At 37.7% G+C, this 24,809-nt stretch overlaps 1 protein-coding gene across 5 annotated transcripts; it reads right to left on the bottom strand.

Annotated features, from left to right (window-relative positions):
• Nucleotides 1–933: 933 nt before the first annotated feature.
• On the bottom strand, nt 934–24,180 carry LOC113050785 (disintegrin and metalloproteinase domain-containing protein 23-like). Of its 5 annotated transcripts, XR_003276821.1 has the most exons (27): nt 23,812–24,178; nt 22,854–23,077; nt 22,246–22,322; nt 18,274–18,337; nt 18,105–18,187; nt 17,726–17,789; nt 17,566–17,638; nt 17,397–17,467; nt 17,208–17,273; nt 16,826–16,894; nt 16,567–16,733; nt 15,989–16,073; nt 15,759–15,846; nt 15,591–15,642; nt 15,367–15,466; nt 14,078–14,149; nt 13,888–13,974; nt 13,693–13,773; nt 12,096–12,146; nt 11,923–11,986; nt 11,632–11,737; nt 10,045–10,164; nt 9,775–9,943; nt 6,272–6,383; nt 4,892–4,982; nt 2,983–3,174; nt 934–2,332 (listed from the first exon to the last, which is right to left on the bottom strand). XR_003276821.1 is itself a non-coding variant. In XM_026214086.1 (26 exons), exons 1-26 carry the CDS (start codon nt 23,888–23,890, stop codon nt 2,287–2,289), a joined length of 2,361 nt encoding a protein of 786 aa, XP_026069871.1. In that variant the 5' UTR covers nt 23,891–24,180; the 3' UTR covers nt 934–2,286. The 5 variants fall into 5 exon arrangements, 4 of the variants coding, with proteins under 4 accessions (XP_026069871.1, XP_026069872.1, XP_026069870.1 ...); XM_026214086.1 differs by lacking the exons at nt 2,983–3,174; nt 4,892–4,982 and adding an exon at nt 5,898–5,988 and having other exon boundaries at nt 23,812–24,180; XM_026214087.1 differs by having other exon boundaries at nt 934–3,174.
• Nucleotides 24,181–24,809: the final 629 nt, after the last annotated feature.

Below are 24,809 nucleotides of genomic sequence, written 5' to 3'. Positions count from 1 at the left end.
ACGGATATTCTGGCAATATAATGCCTAGAAAAACAGCTGGTAGGGACTACAACAAGTTCCTTCCTGGGTTTGTGACATAACAAACCCAGATAAACCCCACCCTTGGGAAAAGGCAACAAAAGGGGAGAGGCCATGCCGCGCTTTAGAGAAAAGGAAAATAAAACTAGAGGTGCACATAAAATCATTCAGACATGAATCACGACTCTGTCTTCAAATGATTCTAATGGATTCACAAGTTTCAAAATCAGTGTTCTAAAGCAGTGGTTCTTAATACTCTAAGTGCAAGGTTGGGGGTTTGAATCCCAGGCATCAAGTTAGGAAAATCGTTAGACTGAATGCAATGTAAGAAAAAAAGTGTTTGCTAAATGTACTTCGCATCCCCCTTCTCTGCCCCCAATTAGTTTGGTCTATATAGCTGATCTTGCCCTTCATGAGGGGAGAGGGGGGGTGAATTATTTTTTTATAGCTCATTCATTTAAATTATATTAAGCCTTAAAGTTCTGCATAATATACAGAGCAGTGTGGAATAAAGGTAAATTATGTGAAAAATAATATATATATATATATATATATATTATATATATATATATATATATATATATATATATATATATATATATTTTTTTTTTTTTTTACAAAAAAAAAAAAAAACATCCACACATGTACCATCAAGCTTAGAATAAAACAGTGAACCAACCCTTTAATCATTTTAAATATTTTGCATCCAGTGCACAGAAATTTTGTTAGGGGTTCCGCAAAATATTCATATGGAGTGTGTTTTAATTTCAGAATGCAAAGTCTACCAATAAAAAGGACACAAAAGGAAAGCCTTCTGAAATTATGTGTTTGGTGTCTGTTCTTTTTCATTTCAATTTCTGGATTGAGAGGATTAAGAACAACAACAACTACAACAAAAGATCTCAAAGAGGAAAGTTTTTGATAAATTCTTTATTATAATTAAGTGTTGTTTTGACAATGTTTCCATGGGAACATGAGATAGCTGTAAAAGGGATCAGGGTTTAGAAGATGAGTTCAAAAACCTGATGGTGTAGATCAATGATGGTATAGAAAAACACCCTCTCTCTCTGCTCTTATTCCAGTGACTTAGCCCCAAACCAGAGCTCCCTCTTCTTAAACAGCCCATATTAATTATATCAATCAATATCACAAGTGACTCAATTATGCTGTCCCACACAGATGACAATGATATTTTCAGAAGCTGAGATTTTCATAGAAACATTCATTTTAAGTAATCAGAAGCTTATTATAATGTCAAACATAGATGGTCGAGCATATAAAAGACTGCCTTTTTAATAATCCGCTATTTTTAGACTCAGTTGAGAATTCTTTACCAAACCAATGTTTGTGCAGTGTTTCCCTTTTGCATAGTAAGTAAATGTTAACGGTTTTTCCTTTGACATGCAGATACTTTGAAAAGCGCAGCAGGCTGTGTGGACTCCGCCCCCAGTGCAGTTACATCATGCAGCTCTCTGATTGGCCAGTGATGGCATTCAGGTCATGGCAGACCTACAGGGCCCAGACAGTTTAATTGTTGTTGTTTTTTTTTTTCATTTTATTATTTTTTTTTAAGTGGAACAGTAATTGATGTCATCAGGCATATATATCAGTGGTGATTTCATCATGCAGCACTATACGCTGCCGGCCAAAAATCATTTTTTTGTACTTTTTTTGTTTGGGTTTCTTTGTTTCATTAATACTACAGAAAATGCCTGCAATATAACATGCTGGAATAACAAAAAAAATTATAATTATGTCTTGAAATGTTTGTCCGATATGGGTCACGCTCATAGGGTGTGGTCATTTAGCCTTTTGAAAAACACATGGATATGTTACCAGCCTACTCACACTTCAAATCATTCTTTTTTAAAATGAACAATAGTCTTGAATTGGTGTCCATCCTCTGCCATGCGAGGTCCACAGCTGAAGCTGGTCATGCCTGGGTCAGAACCGTAGGTTGGGGGCATGTAAACAGGAAGTCATGGCCTGATGAGTGGTACCATCCACTACCAGTTTTCAGGGTTGCTAAACAGTTCAGTGTGGATGCTCAGGGGCAGAGGGCAAAGGAACAGCTCTAGAGAAGTTCTACATGACTTTGGATGAAAAATGTTCGACCAAAATGTTCTTTCTTCTCTTGCTTGCTGTCCTTTTTTATTCAAGTAACGCCAACGCCGTCGGCAGCAGCGTCAACAGCAGGAGAGGGTACAGTCCAGCGGGTTCTGTCGGAACCCAGGGGCACATTAGGCAAGGATGCAGTTATCTTAGCCTTTAGATGGCACTGGCATTAGGGTCATATCGTCTTTTCTTGACATTTCTTGGTGATGAGGACAAACATGACAAAAAAAACGAGAGGGGGGTTAGTGCAGGCAATGCCAGAGACATCAACATACAATTTGCTGCTCATCTTACCGCCTTAACCCGCAGCAACCACATGGTAGTCGTTTCATCAGCTTCTTAATCAATTCAAATTATTTACCAAAAGCTACTCATAACATGTAGTTTTGACTCCTAATGCCGTCGGGTTGCGGCGGGTAAAAATGGCGGTTCTTCACAGCAGCAAGGAGAGACACAGAGTGTCCCTCCGCTGACTGCAGGGTGAGTATGTGTTAGAAAGACAACAAGGGATGTGGAAAAAGAACATTACCTCCTGGGAGAAAACACGAACATAGACATAGAAAACAGCAAGAAGAGTGTACAACATCAAGGGTCAGAAAAGGACGTCACACCCACAACATGAACTACCACGATACCACCAGGAACAACAAGAAAGGCAACAAGAACTGCAACAACACCAACAACAACAGGGGTTTGACACATCCTCCCCGTAGCGTGGCTTGATGTGGGGCATCCCAGCAGTTTAACATGCACCTGTCCATAGAGAGATTAGAAAGGAGACGCCACTATCGCAGTGTAGGGGGGTGACTGGGGTAACATGCAGGTGCAGTGCAGCGCGTGTGTCTGTACCAGGTCTCTGTGAAGCAGGCAGTAAAGGCAGCGGTGGCGGGCGAGTCCGGGTGGGGGGTGAGGGCTCTTGCTCTGTTCTAGGTTTTCAGTGGGGCCCAGGGCCTTCCGGGAGATAAGAGGGCGTGGCAGCCAGCCATGGCACAAAGGCTGCCTACGACACAACCTCCACCCCTCTCCGCTCAAACTCTCACCCTTTCAGACAACGGAGGGGGGATTGAGAGAGAGATCACGGCGAGGAGAGCGGGTCAAAAAGTCGTCATCCCTCCCTACCCCGTCCCACCCCAACAACCCAACCCGCTTCTCAAAGCAAGGAAAACAACAAACACCCCTCCCCTCCCTTCACTTGAGGTGAGCCCAGCCTTTGTGCGATGCTCTGATAGCACTCCGCTTTAGCTCTGGCTTGGTGCCAGTCCGCATGCAAACTCTAAATGGGCTCAGTCAAGATGCTATGTGCAAACAAGCATGCTGCGGTTGAGCTAAGTCCTCTTGGATGATTTCCAGATCTCACAGCTAGCTTCCAAGAACTTGCTCCTAACTGGGTCTATGCAGCCATTAGAAAGATTTTAAATGTCCTAAGAGAAAAAGTTACTAATCTACATTCAGATTTTGAACCAAATGCATCTGTCATGTTGCACACATTTACTGGAATCTTTAAAGCTACATTATGTAACATGGGGCCCTTTAGTGGTTGAAGCATTACACGTTACTTGCGGAGAAACACTGCTTTGCTGATTATGCAAATTGTGCTTTGGTTCTTATGAGCTTATTTGCAAACAGTTGTTTAAAATAACATTAAAAAAGATTGGTAATGCTGACATTAGGCATACTGATTGACAATTAATATCAGTTAAGGTTAAACAGTGGACACCTGGATAGTAAGTTAAGTAGTAAGTGGATTAGAGAGTGGCATTGTTACCAACATAAATATTGCGAACCTAGTCCATGCTCAGCAAATGCGCAAACTAAACCTATTTTTGAAAAGCCAAGCTAGTGTTGGTCTGTTTTTTAGTTCGAACACTGTTACTTAAATTATTTGCTTACAAACACTTTTCGGTACAAGGTTTGCGCATGACAAGACGAATGACGGAACTATGCAGTTTCCCGTGAAATGTGTCCTGACCGCTTTACAATATGCATGCTGCACTTGTTATTATATCAATTTGCTATCTTTAAACAACAACAAAAAAGTTACATAGTGTAGCTTTAAGTAAGCATACAATGTTACTTTCTCCAACAGTTCCCACCTCACTACATAAACTGGTCACGGTATTACTGAATTGTATAAGTTTTTAAGTATTAGCATGTAGTTAGCAAAAAAAGCTACACATCAGTCTTCTCTTGGATATTGTCATTAATTCATTTCTGTCATTACACATCTTGCTCAGTATCCATTTTATCATTTTGCTCGCATGCATGTCAAGCGATGGGCCAGTCTGCACGAGGTTCTGCTACAGTCTACAGAGCTCTAAACCTACTGGGGTAAATGTCTAGACCTAGACTTAAACTGTAATTTGGTTAGTAGAAGGATGTAGCCGGATCATTTTAGTGGGTAACTTTTCTTGATCTGCTGTCACCTGTAAAAAACGTATTAGCATATTTAAGAAAATGTTACATTTAAACAACTTACAATTACATACATGGTTACAGAAAAAAAGACAAATTACACATCATCCCTTAACATTCTATCGTAGCATGTAGTTCAAAATTTGGCACTTTAAATGATGACCTAGTTTTAATATCTGTTGTCTGTAGCAGAAGCCCAGGCCCTTGTGTATGTGTGAATGTGAGTGTGTAGTGGTAACTGTTGTGTGCATGTATGCAAAAGTGTGTGTGAGAGTGTGTATGTTTAAGTGTGAATGAGCCTGTTCCAGGCTGGCAGGCAATAGGAAGCATGCGGTGCAGCTCTTACTTAAATCCCCATCCCGTCCCCCCCAGCACTATGGCTGCCATCAGGATGGCCCCTGCGATGGAGCCTATGATAAGGTTGGTGGCACTAGGACCTGTAGAAGGGCATGATGGGAGAGAAACATGACGTAAGCTGCAGGGGGCACCTGCACAGCATGCAGGGTTTACACATCAAATGCTGGACTTCACTTATGCTATACACTCTTTCAGTCATGTGATTACTCAGGATGGGAATCCGTAGGGTAGATTACGCTCAATTTACCCTTGATTACATAGTGTTTGTGTGTGTGTGTTTGTGGGATGTTATTGGACATGGGTGTGGAGAATTTAGGGGCTGTAGATTTTGGCACAGGGGAGCGGCACAAGTAACTGCTGGTTTGAAAGGGAAGATCTTAAAGCACTGAGGTGTTTTGAGCTACGCTACCAATATACGACTGACGAAAACACAGGCGCGCGCACACAGACACACAGAAACATTAACCCACAAACACACTCATGGTGAACTTTTACCCACTCACGCACACGTTGGACCTAGTTAGAGTGGAATATTTAGCTCAGCTCAGAAAGTGGAACAGTTCTGATGGGATTTTCTGTCCGTTAAAAGACGCCACGGCATCTTATGTCAATGTCAGTCCAAGTCATCTCATGTTTTTCCACCCTCCTCGTCTTGTTTTTCACTCTTGATCCTCTGTTCTCACTTTGAATTTTTTGTTCTGTGTTAATGCCCCACATGGACCAGAAAGGGAAGCACCGCAACACTCCATTAACACAGGGTCATAATAAAAATATCCATGATAATAGCAGCCAAGGGAGAAGAGAAAATAAGATACATACCAGTCAATCAGTCCAATTACACAACAAAAATTACAAGGCACCATCACAATCAACACAACGGACAAAGCCACTGGGAGAACACTTATACACAACCGCACATACACGCGCACACACAGGGGATCACAGGATCTCCCTCTTGCTGGGGGAGTGGCATTAAAGGGTTAAGAGGTGCTTACTCTATTCCCCACCCTGTGCCTCCAAAAATCACCCCCAGGGCCAGAATGGTCCCTGCCACTGCCCCTATCAGCCTGTTTGTGGCCACGCTCACTGTGCAGAGGAAATAGGGGTGATTCAACAGAGAAAATGTCACTCAAGACCCCATAAAATTTTTTTTAAAAAAATGTAAACGTACTAGTGTTTGTAAAAGTATTGTGAGTGGGGAAAGGCACAATATCAAAATGGGCACCTACAAAAAGCAGTGATCTTTGGAAGTGGCTTTGCAGTCGACTGGAGTTAACGTGTGTATGCATCTAAGGATTAGGCTGTATGATCGGTGTATGTATATGGAAACGTTTTTTTTATGTTTAAAGAATTAAGAGAGATCACGAACCCTTGGGACCCGGGTCCTCGATGACGGGTGGCTCTTTTGGGGGGTCATGCATGCTGCAGTCAGTCCCTGCCCATGTAGCATCACAGGTGCAGGTTGCTTCATTATTGCACACCTGAAAGAGGATAAACAGTAGGTTCTGTAAGCCTGGGATTAATATTTACAGATTAGCCAGTTTTAAATAGTAGTAATTAAATAAAAATGCATACAGTTTTGTGCAAAAAAAAAAAAGAAGCATTTCTACAGTTTCATCTTACAGTTTTTACATCTGCTGAATCTTTACATTTTAAAAATCATTTTATAATTAAATATGAAATGAATTTGAAATGTTTTTCTTAAGGTTTTATAAATACAGTAATGTTTAATAATATTTTATAATGTCATGCTCACAATTTTTTTTTACACTATATGAAAATGGGTCTATATACACACTATTGTTCAAAGTTTGGTATTTGTAAGTTTTTTAAATGTCGAAAATGTATATATGCTCACAGAGGCTGCATTTATTTTATCAAAATAAAGTAAAAAAACAGCAATATTGTGAATTAATATTACAGTTTAAAATAACTGTTTCGTTTTAATATTTTTTAAATATAATTTATTCCTTTATTTGGTGCTCAAGAAACATTTATCATTATCACTGTTGAAAGCAGTTGTGCTGCTTAATATATTTGTGGAAACTGTGATATTTCAATTAAAAATTATACAGGATGAATAGAAAGCTCAAAAGAACCGCATTTATTGGAAATCTTTTAGAAATGTTTTGTAAAATGTTGTTTCTTTTGCTCTTTCTTCTCTGGTTTACCTCTGATTTGCGTCCACTTAAAACTAAAGGCTGAAGTCTAGAGTGTCTGTATGCCAAATCCGGTCTTACTGGACATAAAGAAATGCTTGTTCAGCATATTTAACATAATAAAGATGCATTGTCCAAAGCTAAATCAGACAGTTATTCTAATATAATTGGAGCTAGTGAAGAGAACTATATTTTTATGCAGTGAAGAATTTTCTGCGTCCACCTGACTCTTTAATGTTTAACAGGTATTCTACCGAACTTGTTTCTGTACCTTCCTCTCTTAAAACTATTACTACCCCTTAAGAAATCAGGGGCTGATTCATCATATTTAAATTACCGTCCAAATTCTAATTTGCCATTTATTTCTTAAATCTTAGAAAAATGTGTTTTCAACTCAAGTTTATGATCGTCTCTCCAATAATTAATCGCTTGAGCAATTTCAATCTTGCTCTCGTCCCCACCATAATACAGAGATCGCACTTGTTAAAATTACAAATTAATAGTTGCTGATTCTGGTTTATCAATACTTCTCAAGCTGAATGCGGCCTTTGATACCATCTTGCATAAGATACCCCTCGACAGGTTAGTTTCTATAGGGATCAACTGGCACCCCACGTCCTGGTTTAGGTCATATCTCACTGGTCGCATTTAGTTTGTTCAAATTAAAATAAAAAAATTGATCAAGACCATTTACAGTTATCACTTGTGTCCCTCAGGGTTCTGTTTTGGGCCAAATGTTATTCATCATCTATTTACTCCCTCTTGGCCATATTTTCATGAAATATGGTATCCATTTTCACTGCTATGTCAATGACACCCAGCTCAACCTGTCTTCTCTTTGATGTTTAACTGAAATTAAAGACTGGCTTTCAGCCAACTTTCTAAAACTCAACAGTGATAAAACTGAGGTCTTACTCATTGGTACAAGTGGATCTGTGGATAATCGATCATAATGCAATTTGTTCTTCTCAGCAGGTTAGGAGTCTGTCCTTTGAAGCTCATGTTAATACTATTATGTGTACTGCATATTTCCACCTCCGTAATATTAATCACCTTTGTCCACATCTATAGACCCTTTTACAGTTGGTAAACAAGGTGACGTATTTGTGTGGGCGGTGGCTTAGCTGGAGGCAGAAAGATTCCCCTCAACACTTGAACAAACGGTAGCTAGCAAGTTTTCTTAGCTTGTTTTTTTAACAATGGCTGGGGAAAATCTGAATATATCTGCTTTATCTGAATATTTAAGGTCACTCACTGTACGGGACCGCGATAATTATTTGAAAAAGTTAACTTTAACGGACAGAACCAGATTGGTCGACCCGTACACAATCACTCATTGGATGGACGATCTGACAGGATTACCTCCGATTGAGTGGCCTGACATCTACACTTACCTGATAGAGAAACCGAGCGTGTATAGTAAAGAGAAACTGAGGGTGTATAAATCCTTAGATTAAATAAAGAGTGACATTACAGTAAATTATTATTAAGATGTAAATATTTTCTAGAAATAAAAATTCTGAAGACTGCAAATTAATTCTAAACTTTCTGTATTTATTCTTTCTTACCATGTTCTTAAATTCCGGTCACAATTAATCACAACAATGTATATAAAATGTTCTCCGTCAATTCTGGCAACCAACACCACAACAAGACGACATTTTAAGCTCCTTGCGTAGCCGTTCTGTGTTGGTTTGTATTAGCCGCCTCCAGTTTTCCATTTGTTTTGCCTCCAGCTAGCGCCGTGACGTACCTGTGACGTCCGCGCAAAAGGGTTCTATACACCTTTGTGCACTCTCAGATCTTCATTCTTGATTTCTCGTGTCACCACGTCTATGCCTAAGCACCCTGGGACCACAACCTTACCTATGGAACTCCCTCCCTCCCAATATATGCAACAGTGACAGACTGAATACTTTTAAATCTCATTTTAAGGCTCATCTCTTTTCACAGGATTTTTTATGACTTGCTCTTATTAAGCCTCTACCGTATTTATGATGTATGCAGTTGTGCTGTTGAATTTTGTAATGCTGGCAGGATCTGTTTGTCTTTTGTTACTCTTTTTTTTTTTTCAATTTGCTTGCTGTAAGGTGACCTTGTGTGTTAAGAAAGATGCCATTAAATAAAATTTATTATTATTATTACCGGTATTAATTTCTGTAAAAAAATGTTTTACTGACCAAAAACTTTTGAATGGTAGTGTAGCTGCCTCTATATTATAGGAAGGAGGTTACTCGCAAGGGGATTGCCATGTTTGAGAGGTCTCGGCATTGAAAAGTTTGAAAACCTTATGCGATTATTTTAGTAGTTTTTCAACTTTTTCAATTGAAAACTCTGTCATCAAATTCCAAAACACAAAATGGTCCACTGGCAGACAATGTGCCTGATTGGCTAGTTTATTGACTAACAATGTGTGGTATCATACAGCAGATTAAGTAAAATAAAAATAAAAATAAATCAATCCCCTTCTTATAAATATTGGATATTCATGACAATGTGTTATTTTCAGAAGTTGTGGAATAGATTGTTATTCCTCTTCATATAAAATGAATGCATGGGTTGAATTCAATCACTGACGTTTAAATTCTGGATTCAATTTGTAAGTGAATTTTCTAGCTTTGATGGGTTGGAATTCAAACAGAATTATTTTCAAGGCTCACTGCGGTGTGAGATTCATCTAAGCAGCAGAGAGTGTCAGATGGTGATCACTCACGCCGTGAGAAGAGCAGACTCGGCCAGCCGGGCCAGACGGACAGGCTGTGAGGTTCAGAGAGGAGATGGATAGACATTTCCGCTCAAGGCACATCATAGAGGGACCACACGGCGTACCATCTTCGACATACCCTAGATCAGTGTCATCATCCAACAGGACGTGTCCCCCACTACAGAAGCGGGAGAAATAGAAAATAGTAAAAAAAAATAAAAATAAATTCAGGAGTTTTGTTAAAGTATAATGAATATTTGCAGAGATCCAGGAACAGACCTGCAGTCCACCAGTCGCCCCTGATGGTTAAAGGTGGTGGGACTGATGTCCCCTTTAAGGGTCCCGATCCTTGGGATTCTCCCAATGTTAGTGCACAGCAGGTAACCGCAGAAGACATCACTGTAAATCCACAGGATTTGGAAAGTATTAGAGATGGTTATGTGATCATGTCTAGACAGTAACCTTTGTTCTGCAAATTTCATGTGGGATTCACATACAGATTTTACAGTATTTAATGCTAGGGCAAGCATTCACTGTTTGTTCTCATTACCTTACACCCACAGGGATCAAGTTGTTGCTGATATTACAAGTAACTTATGCTAAACACATCATATGAGTACACTATGCCAGTAAAACAAGGCTTTTAACACCAATAAATACCCATGCCATTCACTGGTAAATAGTAAAGTTGGGAGTTCACAATCTATAAGAGAATTGCAGGAGATTTGATCAATATTAAAATAAATGAGACTGCACAATTAAACAAAATGAAATGTTATGAAATAAGTATAGTCTGTTAGGCTGTGTATCAGAGTGAAGGGTGGCATTGTAAATGCTGCTTCTCAAACTCTACGTGATGTGCTTTGAGATTAAAACACATTTTTGGAACGCAATGTGCACATTTTTTACACATTTGCATAATTCCAAGATTTCTATGGACAAAGGTTGCAAAATTTCATCACTTTTCCCTCAAAATAAATAAGAATTTGAAAGTTAAAAGCTGGAGGGTTTGAACATTAGAAAGTGAGTAATTTAATACAAAATAAAATAAATTATACAATTTTTTTAAAATAATAATTCAGATTATTATTATAAAGAACTTGAAGGAGGTTCTAGTTGGTTTCAGCAGGATAAATGTTTTTTTTTTTTTTTTTCACATGAGATTAAATGTCATATCACTGTCAAAAAACTACAATTTATGACAAAAAAATCTTTGGGCCAAGTTGTGTGCAGCCCTATGTATAAATAATTGTATAATTTGACCATTAAACATTTAAATGTCAGGCGTTCGATCAACCCAGCAATTGTCACTCAAAATGTCAATCTCACTTGCACAAAAAACAGATACAGATCTTATATTTCTTAACACAAAATGTACATTAAATTAAATTGAAAATGTAAATAAAAAATATCCTGTGCATTTAACATGCAGATAGTTTTTTCTCTTTTCAATGTCTCGGCATTAATGTTTGTGTTTTACTTGGAAGATATTTTATTTTACTTGTTAAGCATTGATGATAGTTAAATTCCTCTATACAAAGTCTGCAAATGACACTGTGATTGAATTCAACTTATAAATTAATATTTAGTTGAGAAGTCCTAATTCTACCATTACTGTAACAGAATGCCATTAACATTACCTGGTGTACCTGCATAAAACTTAAAGAGACACAAAGTTTATAATGCTTTCCATCATTTTCGGCAGGCAGTAAAGAAGACAGTAAAAATGCTTTAATAGCAAAACACATGCCTGAGAATATAGCAGAACAACAGCCGTCATCTAGACTTGACCTGGTTTTGTACCATATTAATGTTTCATGGTGCCGCATATTCCTGCTCTCCAAATAATTGGGAGAACTGACTCACTGTTTGCCGCAGGGCACCCATTTGTCTCCATCTCTCCCACAGTTCCCTTTTTCTGTCCCCTCTGTATTTAACTTCTCATAGCAGTGCTTCTCTGACCCTCCAGCCTCTGAGAGAAGAGAAATGAACAGAAAGCAACAAGAGAAAAGAATGAAGGGAATGAGACAGAGAAAGGAAAAGACGAAACACAAGCAAGCACTTATTGAAAGACAGAATGGGTGGATTGCAGTTATTTTAACGTGCTTTCTTTGGCAAGAACAGTTGAAGCACTCTGAAGGCATCAGCGTCACTCACTTGGACCCCAGATGTATTTGCACTGGCTGTCCCGGGTCTTACATTCCCCACTGTAACAGCGACCCTGGTATAGCAACAAACAAAATGTAGAGGGTTTAATCAAAACTAATCTAAATGTTGTTCTGCAATGTATTTAAATTGATTTATATAGATACTATCTGATAATATCTGACCTGATTGAGTTGACAAGAGTAGCCATCTTGCTTATGGAGATTAGGGGGGCACTATAACAATAACAAAGATATGTACAAAGTATTTTTGATTCAATTATACAAAAATTTGTCTAAGTTTTATTATTTCTGTATGATATTTATTGAGATTTACTTTAGTCACTGGGACGTAGCTGACCATTGGACTATCAAAGTTAGTTTTTCATCCCTGCATAATTGTTTCGAAGTGTTAAAACTGCAGGCGGGCTGTCATTAAGTGAATAACATGCCTTCTGTTATGGCAGATAGTGAAGCTTGGGGGTGTATTGTGTGAAACACCATCATCCCTGTGATTGTCATGTAGAAACTGTTGCATCTTCTGTATAAATTAATTAGTGGCCCATTGTAAGAAAACTGCAGCAGGAAAAATTATTTACAATTATTTACAATTATTTATTATTTACAGGAAAAACCAGATACTGGACATTTCATTGAATTAACTCTGAAAAAAAATGAGAACATGTTAATTTAATTTGTAAATGTTTGTTTTTTCAAGGGAATGTCAGAAAATGTGCATATACACCATTATATTTTAATGGGATATATAGAAAACTGAAAAAAGATGAAATATTACTCAAATTTTGCTTTTACTGAAATATTCTATATATTTATATACAGTACAGACCAAAAGTTTGGAAACATTACTATTTTTAATGTTTTTTAAAGAAGTTTCTTCTGCTCATCAAGCCTGCATTTATTTGATCAAAAATACAGAAAAAAAACAGTAATATTGTGATATATTATTACAATTTAAAATAATTGTTTTTTAATTTATTATACTTTAAATTATCATTTATTTCTGTGATGCAAAGCTGAATATTTAGGATCATTATCACATGATACTTTAGAAATCATTCTAATATGATGATTCATTATCAAAGATGGAAACACTTCTGCTGCTTAATATTTTTTCAGAACATGTGATACTTTTTTAGGATACTTTGATGAATAAACAGAAAAAAAAAGAAGCTATGTTTTTAAAATATAAATATTTCGTAATAACAATATACACTACTGGTCAGTAATTTGGGGTCAGTAATTTTTTTTTCTTTCTTTTTTTAAATTAAATCAATACTTTTATTCAGCAAGGATGTGTTAAATTGATAAAAAGTGATAGCAAAGAAAATATATTATTAGAATTTTTTTTTTTTTGAATAAATGCAGTTTTTTTGAATCTTTTATTCATCAAATATATTAGACAGCAGAACTGTTTCCAACACTCATAATAAATCAGAATATTAGAATGATTTCTAAATGATCATGTGCTTTGCATCACAGGAATAAATTATTTTTTTTAAGTATATTCAACTAGAAAACTATTATTTTAAGTTGTAATAATATTTCACAATATTACAGTTTTTTCTGTATTCTTGATCAAATAAATGCAGGTTTGATGAGTAGAAGAAACTTCTTTCAAAAACATAAAAAATAGTAATGTTTCCAAACTTTTGGTCTGTACTGTGTATATATATATATATATATATATATATATATATATATATATATATATGCTATTTTTATTATAAAAATAAAATAAAAAATAGAATAGATAGAGCAAGACCTGTCCCGAGTCTCCTGAACAAGTCTCTGATATGTCACAATCATTTACAGCATATCGACAGCTGTATCCCCGTGGGTAGAACTGAAAAAGGTGCATGGACAGGAATTGAGAGAAACAACTGATCAGTGCATTATAAGACACTCAGCAGATGGAGGAAGTTATGATGAATAATGAGGCAAAAGCTAAGTGTCTTACCAGGCATGTGTTGTTGCAGCAGGGGCCGTCACTGCAGTGTGCTCCATTAGACAAAGAACATTTTTTACAGCAGTCTTTATAGCACTCCTGCATAAGTAGATCAAATATGTGGATACAGACGAACAAACAGTTAGTAAAATATTATGTTTTGCTACTGTCTGAATGGAAGTATGATTTACAGAATGCTTACCATTCGAGCCCCACAGTCACACTCCTCTCCCACTTCCACGTAACCATTTCCACATTCTGTAGCCTCAAAGAGCTGCCAACACAAAGTTTATCCAGCATCATGTCTGATAAATGATGATTGTAAGACAAGTACTTGATATTCGTTTGATGACAATCCATCACAATACACGCGAGAACCAATAACATTTGATGTCCCTGACATCAAACCTGCTTCAACGTTTTAATTTCAGCTTTATGTTGAAGACCCCTGTTTTTTTGTGGCTTGTGGGTACATGAACAGAACAAAAAGAAAGGCAAGTAGATCCAAAAATAGATTAGTTGGAGTGCAAGATCCAAATTTAGAACAAAAATCTAGCATACATTAATAAAAATAATTGCACACCAAGAGAGCAGGATTTGTAAGAGAATAACATTTAGTCCAGAGGTTACACCCAGTGTTGTATCTTAAAGAAATATTTCACCCAAAAATGGGTGAACATCTACTTACCCTCAGGTCACCCAAGATGTAGATGAGTTTGTTTATCAAAACAGATTTGGAGAACTTTGGCATTACATCATTTGCCCACCAGTGGATTCTCTGCAGTGAATGGGTGCCGTCAGAACGAGTTGATAAAAACATCACAATAATCCACAAGTAATTGACATGGCTCCAGTCTATCAATAAACATCTTGTGAAGTGAACATCTGTATTTTTGCAAGAAACAACTTAATCACTAAGCCATTTTAACTTTAAGCCATCGCTTCTGGCCGTCTGTAATCCATAATAATGCTTCCTCCAGTACAATCGCCTGTTGTCATGTCACATTAAAATCCACTGACATTTTCATTTGGAACTGTTCTGGAATGCTTTTGCTAGTAAACAGTGCTTGATCTGTTCATATTTCTCTCCTGATTCAGACAAGATGACTTTTTCACTGGCAAAAGCAATATTATGGATAGAGGACTTGTTTGAAGTTAAAAATATCTGAATGATAGATTTCTTTACTACCAACATGCAACGTTTTGCTTCACAAGAAGTTAATTCATCGACTGAAGTCGTATGATTTACTTGTAGATTATTGTGATGTTTTTTATCAGCTGTTTGGACTCTCACTCTGACGGCACCCATTCACTGCAGAGGAACTGTTGGTGAGAAAGTGATGTACTGCAAAAAAATCTGTTACAATGAATACACATCAATCAATATCTACATCTTGGGTGGCTTAAGGGTTAGTACATTTTCAGCAAATTTTCTTTTTAAAAATGAAAAATGCAGTTTTTTGTGTTGTCCACACTATTCTTCAAGCCCACCTTGTTTGGCTTGTTAAACAGACATGAAGCACCTCCTCTCAGAAGAAAGTTCCTGTAGTCAGAGATGCTGCATTTGGAAAACCTGCGTGGGTGTTGCACTCTACGGAGGGGAACAGAGAAAAATAAACCAATGCAAATCAAGAAATATGACAGGAAACCAGGAGCTTAAATGCCTGGCAAGTAGTCAGGAGAGACTATAAAATAATGTGTGTGTTTAACGATACCCAGTGTCTTCCATTATACATCCCACCCATGAATCCATGCAGCCACACTCCTCTGAGAGAACACAAGAGTGAGTGAGAAAGCCTGTGAGTTGACTTTTAATCCTAAACTCTTGCAGTAAACAAGTAAGAAATCCAGTAGTTTGACAGCAGAAGGTGAAACAAACTTACTCCTCCTGATCACAGGATCCCACTGGATGCCCAGATTCTGTGCTAAGCTCTGAGAGAGAGAGGCAGCCATTGTCCATGTGCTGCCAAACTGAAGGAGAGAACAGAAACAGCAGTGTATGACAGCCTAGGTAAGATGATACTTCATTTGACATTTATTATGGCTCTAAGGTAAGGTTTTACAGTAAATTGCCCAGTCTGTCTACTCAGAATACTACGTGTGTCAACCTTACCTCATTAACACCAATTCCTCTTCCTTTGGAACACACACCACCAATATATGCAACACCACTCCGACCGTAATGAAATGTCACATTACTGCAAGCAGAAAGAGGTCTTTATCATTGTCACAAGTTCCCTTTTGCTGTAACTGTATTACCAAACAATGGTATTCAGTTGGGAAATGTGTCATTTGTGCCATAAATGTTCAGCTTTTTATTTATTTTGTATTATTACTAACTGTAAGCTTAACATTAATGTGCTATATTAGCATAACATTAATGTGCTATATTATCACAGTGCATTTGGAACTGGATATTCCAGTTATATATATAAAAAATTAATGCTTTATTTTTTAAAGATGCATTATATTTTGCATTATACACTTACCAGTGTTAAATTAAGTATTGTGACATAAGTCCAGCATTATATTAACACACACATTTCCCGAGAATGACCAACACAAACTCAGAATTCTACATTTTCTCAGTTACTCTTTTACGCCCACAACTGAACCAAATTCTCTGTTATTGACCAACATACTTGACCTCCAGGCTACCACAGCGCATTCATTCAAGAGAATACAACTCACGTGAAGAGGTGCACGGCATCAGCGTTGATGTTAATGTTCTGTTGTCTGTACTTTGAGAAGTCTCTTAGCATTTCCAATGGTTTCACGTTCAGCGGAATCCGGTCCCTGTCGGTCCAAATCTCAACAGCAACCAATACCACACGCGTATTCAGCTGCTCCTTAAAAATCTAAAGAGAATATCATTTGAATTTTAGATTGCGATTATAAATTGGGTGACTATTAAGGAAATATTTTAGAAGCAATTAATATGTGAACATACAGCGTCTACAAAGTTGACCACTGATTTGGCAAAATTCCGGGTATGCTTTTTACTCTTATGCCTTTTAAACTGCAAAAAAACATGAGATGAAAAAAAGGAAGTAAGTTTCAAGGTGCATTCAGAACATTTTTGGTTCTGCAGTATGTAAAAAAAATAAGGGTAAATGTGTTATTCACTGCCATCTAGTAGATAATTTCAACAATTCACTTACAACAATTTCAGTGCTTTGATTCAAAAACATATATATATATATATATATATATATATATATATATATATATATATATATATATAAGGATTCAAATATATTTTCAGACTAGGCTAATTTATACAGGATGCTTGTAATGTGTTATTGTGTTAATGTGTTAATGGATAAACGCACCGTGTTGTGGTCAGCGACAATCATTATTTCCAGATACTTCATTTCCTCAAAAATGTTACGTGGCATCTTAGAAAATAATACAATCAAAATGATATATTCAGAGAGCATTACATTTGAGTATGAGGTAGCATATAGTGGTTTCAACTGAAACAGTGAAGCATGTGGAAAAGGTTGAGAGTTATTTCTTACAGCTCTTTTCCTCCTTCGCTTTAGCCAAGGCATGCCAGCAAAAATACCCTTCTCCTCTTCTTTTTCCTCAACTGGGTCATCAGCAGCAGAGAGAAACAGACGTGAGGGTAACCATGGAGATGAGGGTGTGGATATAATATATGTGTTACCATGACCTTGGCACACTTACCCCAGTCACCTGGGACAGAGGTCACATGGAGCGATGATGTTCGACGCAAAGTATGGGGTCGTGCGTCTGTTTCCTAAAAGGTACAGACGTGGTGACAATTGTAGACGAGCTGTGTGAGTAATGAAATCAAATAGGATAAGCTATAATGATGTGATCTTACCACGGTGTGCGTCTGTTTCAGAGGCTCGATGAGATAGACAAAGTCACCATCATCAAACATCCCACTGGAAGAGTGAAGCATAAGAAAGGGGTTGAGAAGTCAATCAGAAAAAGGATACAGTAAGAAGGACAGATAAAACGACAATGAGTCAAATCACTCACCAAGTGACAACACGAAAACCACAACTGTGCTTTTCCACTCTGCTCTTTCCCTTGTCTACTCTCTGTGACACTCAAGCACATGCTAACATGGTGACATTCAAATCTTTTCATGTGTACCAACTGCCATCTGGACTCACAGTAGGTCTCCAGGTCAGATTTTCTCTCCTGCGCTCTCTTTATCTCACTCACACACATACAAATAAAACAAGGTTTCTTACTGAAGCCCGTTGCAGGTGGACAAAGCTACACGGGAGTCTTCTTTTTCTCTCACGTGGCCGTGGTAGTAGCAGTGTTCCCCGCCCTAAACAAACGCACATTCATCACTGCTATGTAGTAGTCATTTTCAGGGATCTGTTTGATATTGGTGTGCTGCTCTTTCTGTCTTACCCTGGAGAGAACTGGCTTATCTTTGTCATAGTGGATTTCCATATAATCTGAAGAGAGCAGATCACTAAAATCAAAGTGAGAGAGAGAATTCAAAGGGGCAATCTTGCATTAATTATCCAACAACTTGACAATAAAGCTAGAGCCCCAGATCCCATGCACCTGTGTGCTTAATAAGCATGCACAGAGGAGAACACTGTCTTCTGTATCTGCAGTTCTACATGTGCATCTCAATTAATTAGAATGTCTTATAAAAGTTCATTTATTTCAGTAATTCAACTCAAATTGTGAAACTTGTGCATTAAATAAATTTAATGCACATAGACTAAAATAGTTTAAGTCTTTGGTTCTTTTTTATTGTGATGATTTTGTCTCACATTTAACAAAAACCCACTAATTCATGATCTCAACAAATTAGAGAACTTCATAAGACCAATAAAAAACATTTTTTTGTGAACTGTTGGCCTTCTGGAAAGTATGTTCATTTACTGTACATGTACTCAATACTTGGTAGGGGCTCCTTTTGCTTTAATTACTGCCTCAATCTGGCGAGGCATGGAGGAGATCAGTTTGTGGCACTGCTGAGATGGTATGGAAGCCCAGGTTGTTTTGACACTAGCCTTCAGCTCATCTGCATCTTTTGGTCTCTTGTTTTTCATTTTCCTCTTGACAATACCCTATTGATTCTCTATGGGGTTCAGGTCTGGTGAGATTGCTGGCCAGTCAAGTACACCAACACCATGGCCATTTAACTAACTTTTGGTGATTTTGGCAGTGTGGACAAGTGCCAAATCCTGCTGGAAAATAAAATCAGCATCTTCAAAAAGCTGTTCAGCAGAAGGAAGCATGAAGTGTTCCAAAATTTCTTGGTAAATGGGTGCAGTGACTTTGGTTTTCAAAGACTGTGGAAACTTAACATTGGATTTCAAGCAACTTGGGCTATGAGCTTCTCCACCCTTCCTCCAAATTAAATACAAAACTTGTTCTCATCTGAAAAGAGGACTCTGGACCACTGGGCAACAGTCCAGTTCTTCTTCTCCTTAGCCCAGGTAAGATGCCACTGACATTTTCTGTGGTTCAGCAAATTCCTTGAAACATCTGTTTGTGGTGGCTCTTGATGCTTTGACCCCAGTCTCAGTCCATTCCTTGTGAAGTTCCCTCAAATTCTTGAATCAATTTTGCTTGAAAATCCTCATAAGCCTGCGGTTCTCTCAGTTGGTCGTGCATCTTTTTCTTCGACACTTTTTCCTTCCACTCAACTTTCTGTTAACATGCTTGGATACAGCACTCTGTGAACAGCCAGCTTCTTTGGCAATGAATGTTTGTGGCTTTACCCTTTTGTGTCCATGATTGTCTGAACAACTGTCAGATCAGTCTTCCCCATGATTGTGTAGCCTAGTGAACCAAACTGAGAGACCATTTTAAAGGCTCAGGAAACTTTTGCAGATGTTTTGAGTTGATTAGCTGATTGGCATGTCACCATATTCTAATTTGTTGAGATTTGGTGGGTTTTTGTTAAATGTGAGCCAAAAGCATCACAATTAAAAGAACCAAAGACTTAAACTACTTCAGTCTGTGTGCACTGAATTTATTTAATACACAAGTTTCTTGAGTTGAATTACTGAAATAGATGGACTTTCCACAACATTCTAATTTACTTGAGATGCACCTGTAGCATTGAGACCTCCAGGCTGTTACTGGAACAGAAGCTGAATCACATCTTTAGTAATTCTGCCACACAGGTTTATTGAGGCATAGTAAATATACATAAAAATGCATTAAATATGTATTTGAATAGCAAATTGAGTGCTGTATGAGAAATATATATACAACAGAATAAATTGCTGAATTCACCATTAAATGTCCCAAAACATTCTTTTTGCGTGTGTGTGTATGAGGAAAACAGAAAAGTCCTTTAATCCCATGAACACAAACATTTCTGTTCCTGCAACAGATCCTATTTTTAGAACTGTCACAAGCTGACAATTAATCAACCTAAATGTATCTTAGCTTGCAAAAATGGACACTTTAAATCTCTTGAAAAGAATGTGGGCAGCAATAATTATTCTTATTTATGACTTTAGTTAAATAAGTGACAATTATTTTGTGTTCCAGAGGAGAAAAATAGTCATACATATTTGGATCAATATAAGTGGGAGTTAACGATGACAGAATTTACATTTTTCATCCTTTAAAACTCACTTTAAACTGTGACCTCTGGTATTGGATATTTCTGGTTATTATGATGTGGAAGCCAAAATGTTTGGCAACTACTGATGAATTGTGATCAAATAGTGTGGTTGATTCATGCTTCTACATTTTGAAAAGAGCAGATAACACCAGATATTGTGCAGCATTCTAATTTTAGCTGTGCAGAAACAAATAAGGCTTCTTTTACTATGAGCTGATAACTTGCATCCCATCTTCTGTGACTATCACAATTTTCAAAGAGCAGCTGAAGACACACCTCTTCCACAAGCATTTAAGCACAAGCAAAGCACTTACTACAAAAAATAAAAATTAAAAAATACTTTATCTTCTTGTCAGCATTTTACCTTTGCTCTTGCTTATTTCCTAATCAAGCTTTCTACTAAACCTGATAAGAATATTGTTGGCAACATGGCATATTGCTTGTGATGTTTCTCATTTGAATTCCCTTTGGATAAAAGCATTTACTACATAAATAGATCTAAATGAACAGAGATATCACACAAAACAACTAGCACCTCACATCCCAGCTTTCAAAAATATGTTCCAAGAAAGTTTTGCTATAATGTTACCATTAGGTTATGAAAATATATCCCTGTATGTTCAAAACATACAGGTTTTTAAATGTTTAATTTTTTATTAATTTACTTTGGCTATGTGAATGTTAAAGAAACCATTAAAGAGATACTCCACCCTGAAATTAAAATTATGTCATTAATCACTTACCCCCATGTCATTTCAAACCCGTAAAAGCTTAGTTCACTCATACTGCCGTGCCACAAGGATGTGCTGTTTTCTTTCAAATCAAAGCTAAATACAGACAGAAACAGCACATGCTTGTGGTGCGGTATACTCAGAAGAGCATAGGCAGTTTGAGTGATGTGGAGAGACACAGGGGAGACTGTTGACAAAGGAATCACTTCATAACGTTACGGTTGAGCCACTGAAGGCAGATGGACTATACTGATGATGTATTTCATACTTTTCTGGACCTTGACATTGTAACTTAACTTGGCAGTCTATGGGACAGTCTCAAGCCTCCCGGATTTCATCCAAAATATCTTAAATTGTGTTCTGAAGACAAACAAAGCTTTTACGGGTTTGGTTTTGATTAATGACAAAATGTTCATTTTGGGGTGGCGTATCGCTTGAAGTGAATTTTTTTTCATTTGATCATTTTGCTAACATTCTGGGAAACTTACTGTTGAATGTTCTCTGAACCATTGGAAACTTGACAATTGTAACATTTAAAAAAGTTAGACGAACAACCAATTAAAATGTTTTCGAAAAATATTCCATTAGCTGTGAATAAATAATGTTATAGTGCTAATGTTTTGAGAACATTATTAAAGATCAGATAACTCTGAACAAACATTCTATTAATGTTAATGGAAGAATGTCTGTGGATAACTTGAGAATGTTCCCTGTTAACTGGGATGCCATAGGTTAACATTAGGAATTAATGTAGCATTCACACTGTTCGGATGATATTTAAACCAAAGTGTTTTTCTTTCTTAGCAAATACCTTTAATGTAAATGTGCTGACAGACAATGGACAAACATGGAGGAGATGACTGAATAAACTGAATTTGTGCGATAAACACAATTAAATTTAGCGAGATTAGAAATCCCCATGCATTATGCAAAAGGAGGGAAAAATATATCTTTTAGAAATGTGATATTTGAACAATGCACAACTAAACAACAGAGCAATTCTTTGTTTTTGAAACCAAATCTGTCTTTTGCTACTCAGACACACACACTTACTTGTTCAATGTAAGGTCCAAAGTGAATGTTGTGCCAAAGGCGTCCAGCTGGAAACTTGCTTGGGCCAGGTGGACATCCTGTGGTCAGGGAGATAAACAGGGGCTCATTAACACTTCACAAAACAAACATATGTTACTATGTCAAACCTGCCAGCAAAGCCTGCAAATATTACTCAAAAAATCTTTTTGTGAAAATTTTCATTTCTGCAGACACATTAAATCATATTCTCAACAAGCAAATCTCTGTGAGTGCAGATAGATAAAACATCCGCTCTAGAGCAACATAAATCTCACAGCTGGCTGTTTTACAGCAAAAATAAGGCACTGGCAAAAGTAAAGTGAAAGTGTGTGCACAATGCAATCCTACAATGTCTGTTCAGTACAGAGAGTGGGGGGGAGTGAAAACTGCTTCTTATGCGAAAAGTGCGTTAGATTTGTGAGGGACGGCCGGTGAACCTTGATCAGCTCTGAGAATACTGCACATACTGCACCATTCCCAGCAGATCCTAGTAGTTTGAAAGAAATCAGGTTCCTGAAGACCTGAATTTGGTGGGGGCTAAAATATGCAGTGCTGGGGATCTTTATACTGCATGACAGCCTATGTCTCACCTGTCCAACACTGGCCTGGCTCCTCGCCCGAGTGTCCAAGTCATGATACGTGCTCTCCGACTCCTCATTCAAGTAGTAGATGAGCCGGAAGGGATATGTGACGGTGACCTCGTACTCTCCATTTATTCTACCCGTGGAATTGACCGGTGCTGCTGCTGTCGCTTCTCGCGGGGTCTCAGACACCTGCTGATCCCTGAGATCCTCATTCTGTATGGAGCTGGAAACTGCAGGAAAGGAGGAAATTGTTTACTGCTTTACAGTCTCCATCTCGGAAAGGGATCCCGTCAATTATATATGAACGTGTGTCAGCAGTCGCAGTCCTGTGATGCTGCAGAGAAGCTGCGCACAGATCTCCCTTATGCAGATCGCAGGGTATTGAATGGAGGCATTACGGATGATAACCAAATAAAACACTGAAATCTGATCACACATTCAAGACAGTGGGTGAGAGGGTGAGATATGATACATGTAATGGCAGAAGAGACATAAGAGAGACACTTATTGGCAAAACATACCCATATCATTTTTTTCCCCCTCAACTTTATCAGCTGCTTTTCTGGATATATGATATCTGAATTGTAAAAGCTTTAGACTGCTACTAATAATCTATTGTCATGGTAATCGAATTAAGATTCGGCGCCTCACTAAATCCTTAACATGTTCCCGTAGAGCACCATCATACTAATGGGGCTGTCAACACTTACAGAGGCCTTCAAAAACCTTTTACCCCCCTCTGCATAAATTGACACGTATGAACTGCCGTAAACACAGTTAAGTAATGGAGGCGGCTCAATCAAAGCCTACAGAGAACCTGCGTATTTAGCTTGGATTTCCTACCGCAACAGAAGGCGTTGGAAAAACACCTTGCAATAATACCAACGTAACATATAGCAAATATCGAAAAAATACGCTGCATTATGTAAATAATAAAGTTACGCAAGATTAACATTATACTTACACGTTGAGGTTGAGGCGATGTAAGATGGCAAGGAAATAAATATGCTAGCGAGCAGACACAGATGGAATATCAGACGCATGATTCATATTTGAAGACTAAATAAAATGTCATTAGCGCATCAATTTAGAGCGAGCGTCTCAGTCCATTTATCATGAGTATCCCGCGGGAAGAGGGGGAAATCCTTCATGCAGCATCGGAGGCTGAGGGGTGGGTAGCACGGTTGGGATGCTGAGGGGTAGGGAGGACTGGGAAGAAGGCGAAGGGGTGGCAGCTCGGATGGATGGAAGGCGGTGGCCAGGCAGCACATATCGTAAGGGAAGCCAATGCGGTTGCGCAGTGCATCTTATGCTGCGCTGACGCGTCAGCCATCCTCACTTTGTACACTCGCCAACACACTCATCCTAGATAAATGGAAATGTACCATTTACTTCTCAATACATTAAAACAATTAGAGTGATTAAAACTACCCCACGAGCTCTGAAATAAAAGCTTTTGTCTTTTATAGGCTATTAAATAGCCTACATTAGTTAATTAAAAATTTATCTTCGTCAAGAAAGTAAACTGACTTATTTCTCAGACACTATTTGCACACGTATTTTGTACTTATAAATCTGTATTTATATACGCTTATTGCTGCCTTATGTATTTTTCTATTCCATATATTTCCACCCACACCACTGCGATTTTGCACTAAGGGATATAATCTGATATTTTTTTTCCCCCGTTATTTGTATGGACCCTATATTTGACTGTACGTATTGCTCTCTGTGAAGTGTATATGAAGTGCTAACCTTGTAAAGAAGACCCGTTATATTCAGGCTTCCACGGTCACTCAGGAAACATATTTGTGTTATATTTCTTCTCCAGCCTGAGGGGAAAGACAATGAACCAACCTCACTTCACTTTTTAAAAACAGTGTTGTAGCTTCAGCGCACTTTCAAGGAAGATCGCAATCATCACCATGGCTGCTGGGCTCTTCTTAGATGCTTTGATCTCAA

This window comes from Carassius auratus, chromosome 31 (assembly GCF_003368295.1).
Source record: "Carassius auratus strain Wakin chromosome 31, ASM336829v1, whole genome shotgun sequence".
NCBI classification, from domain to species: domain Eukaryota; kingdom Metazoa; phylum Chordata; class Actinopteri; order Cypriniformes; family Cyprinidae; genus Carassius; species Carassius auratus.
This window is presented reverse-complemented; position numbering and strand designations above follow the sequence as displayed.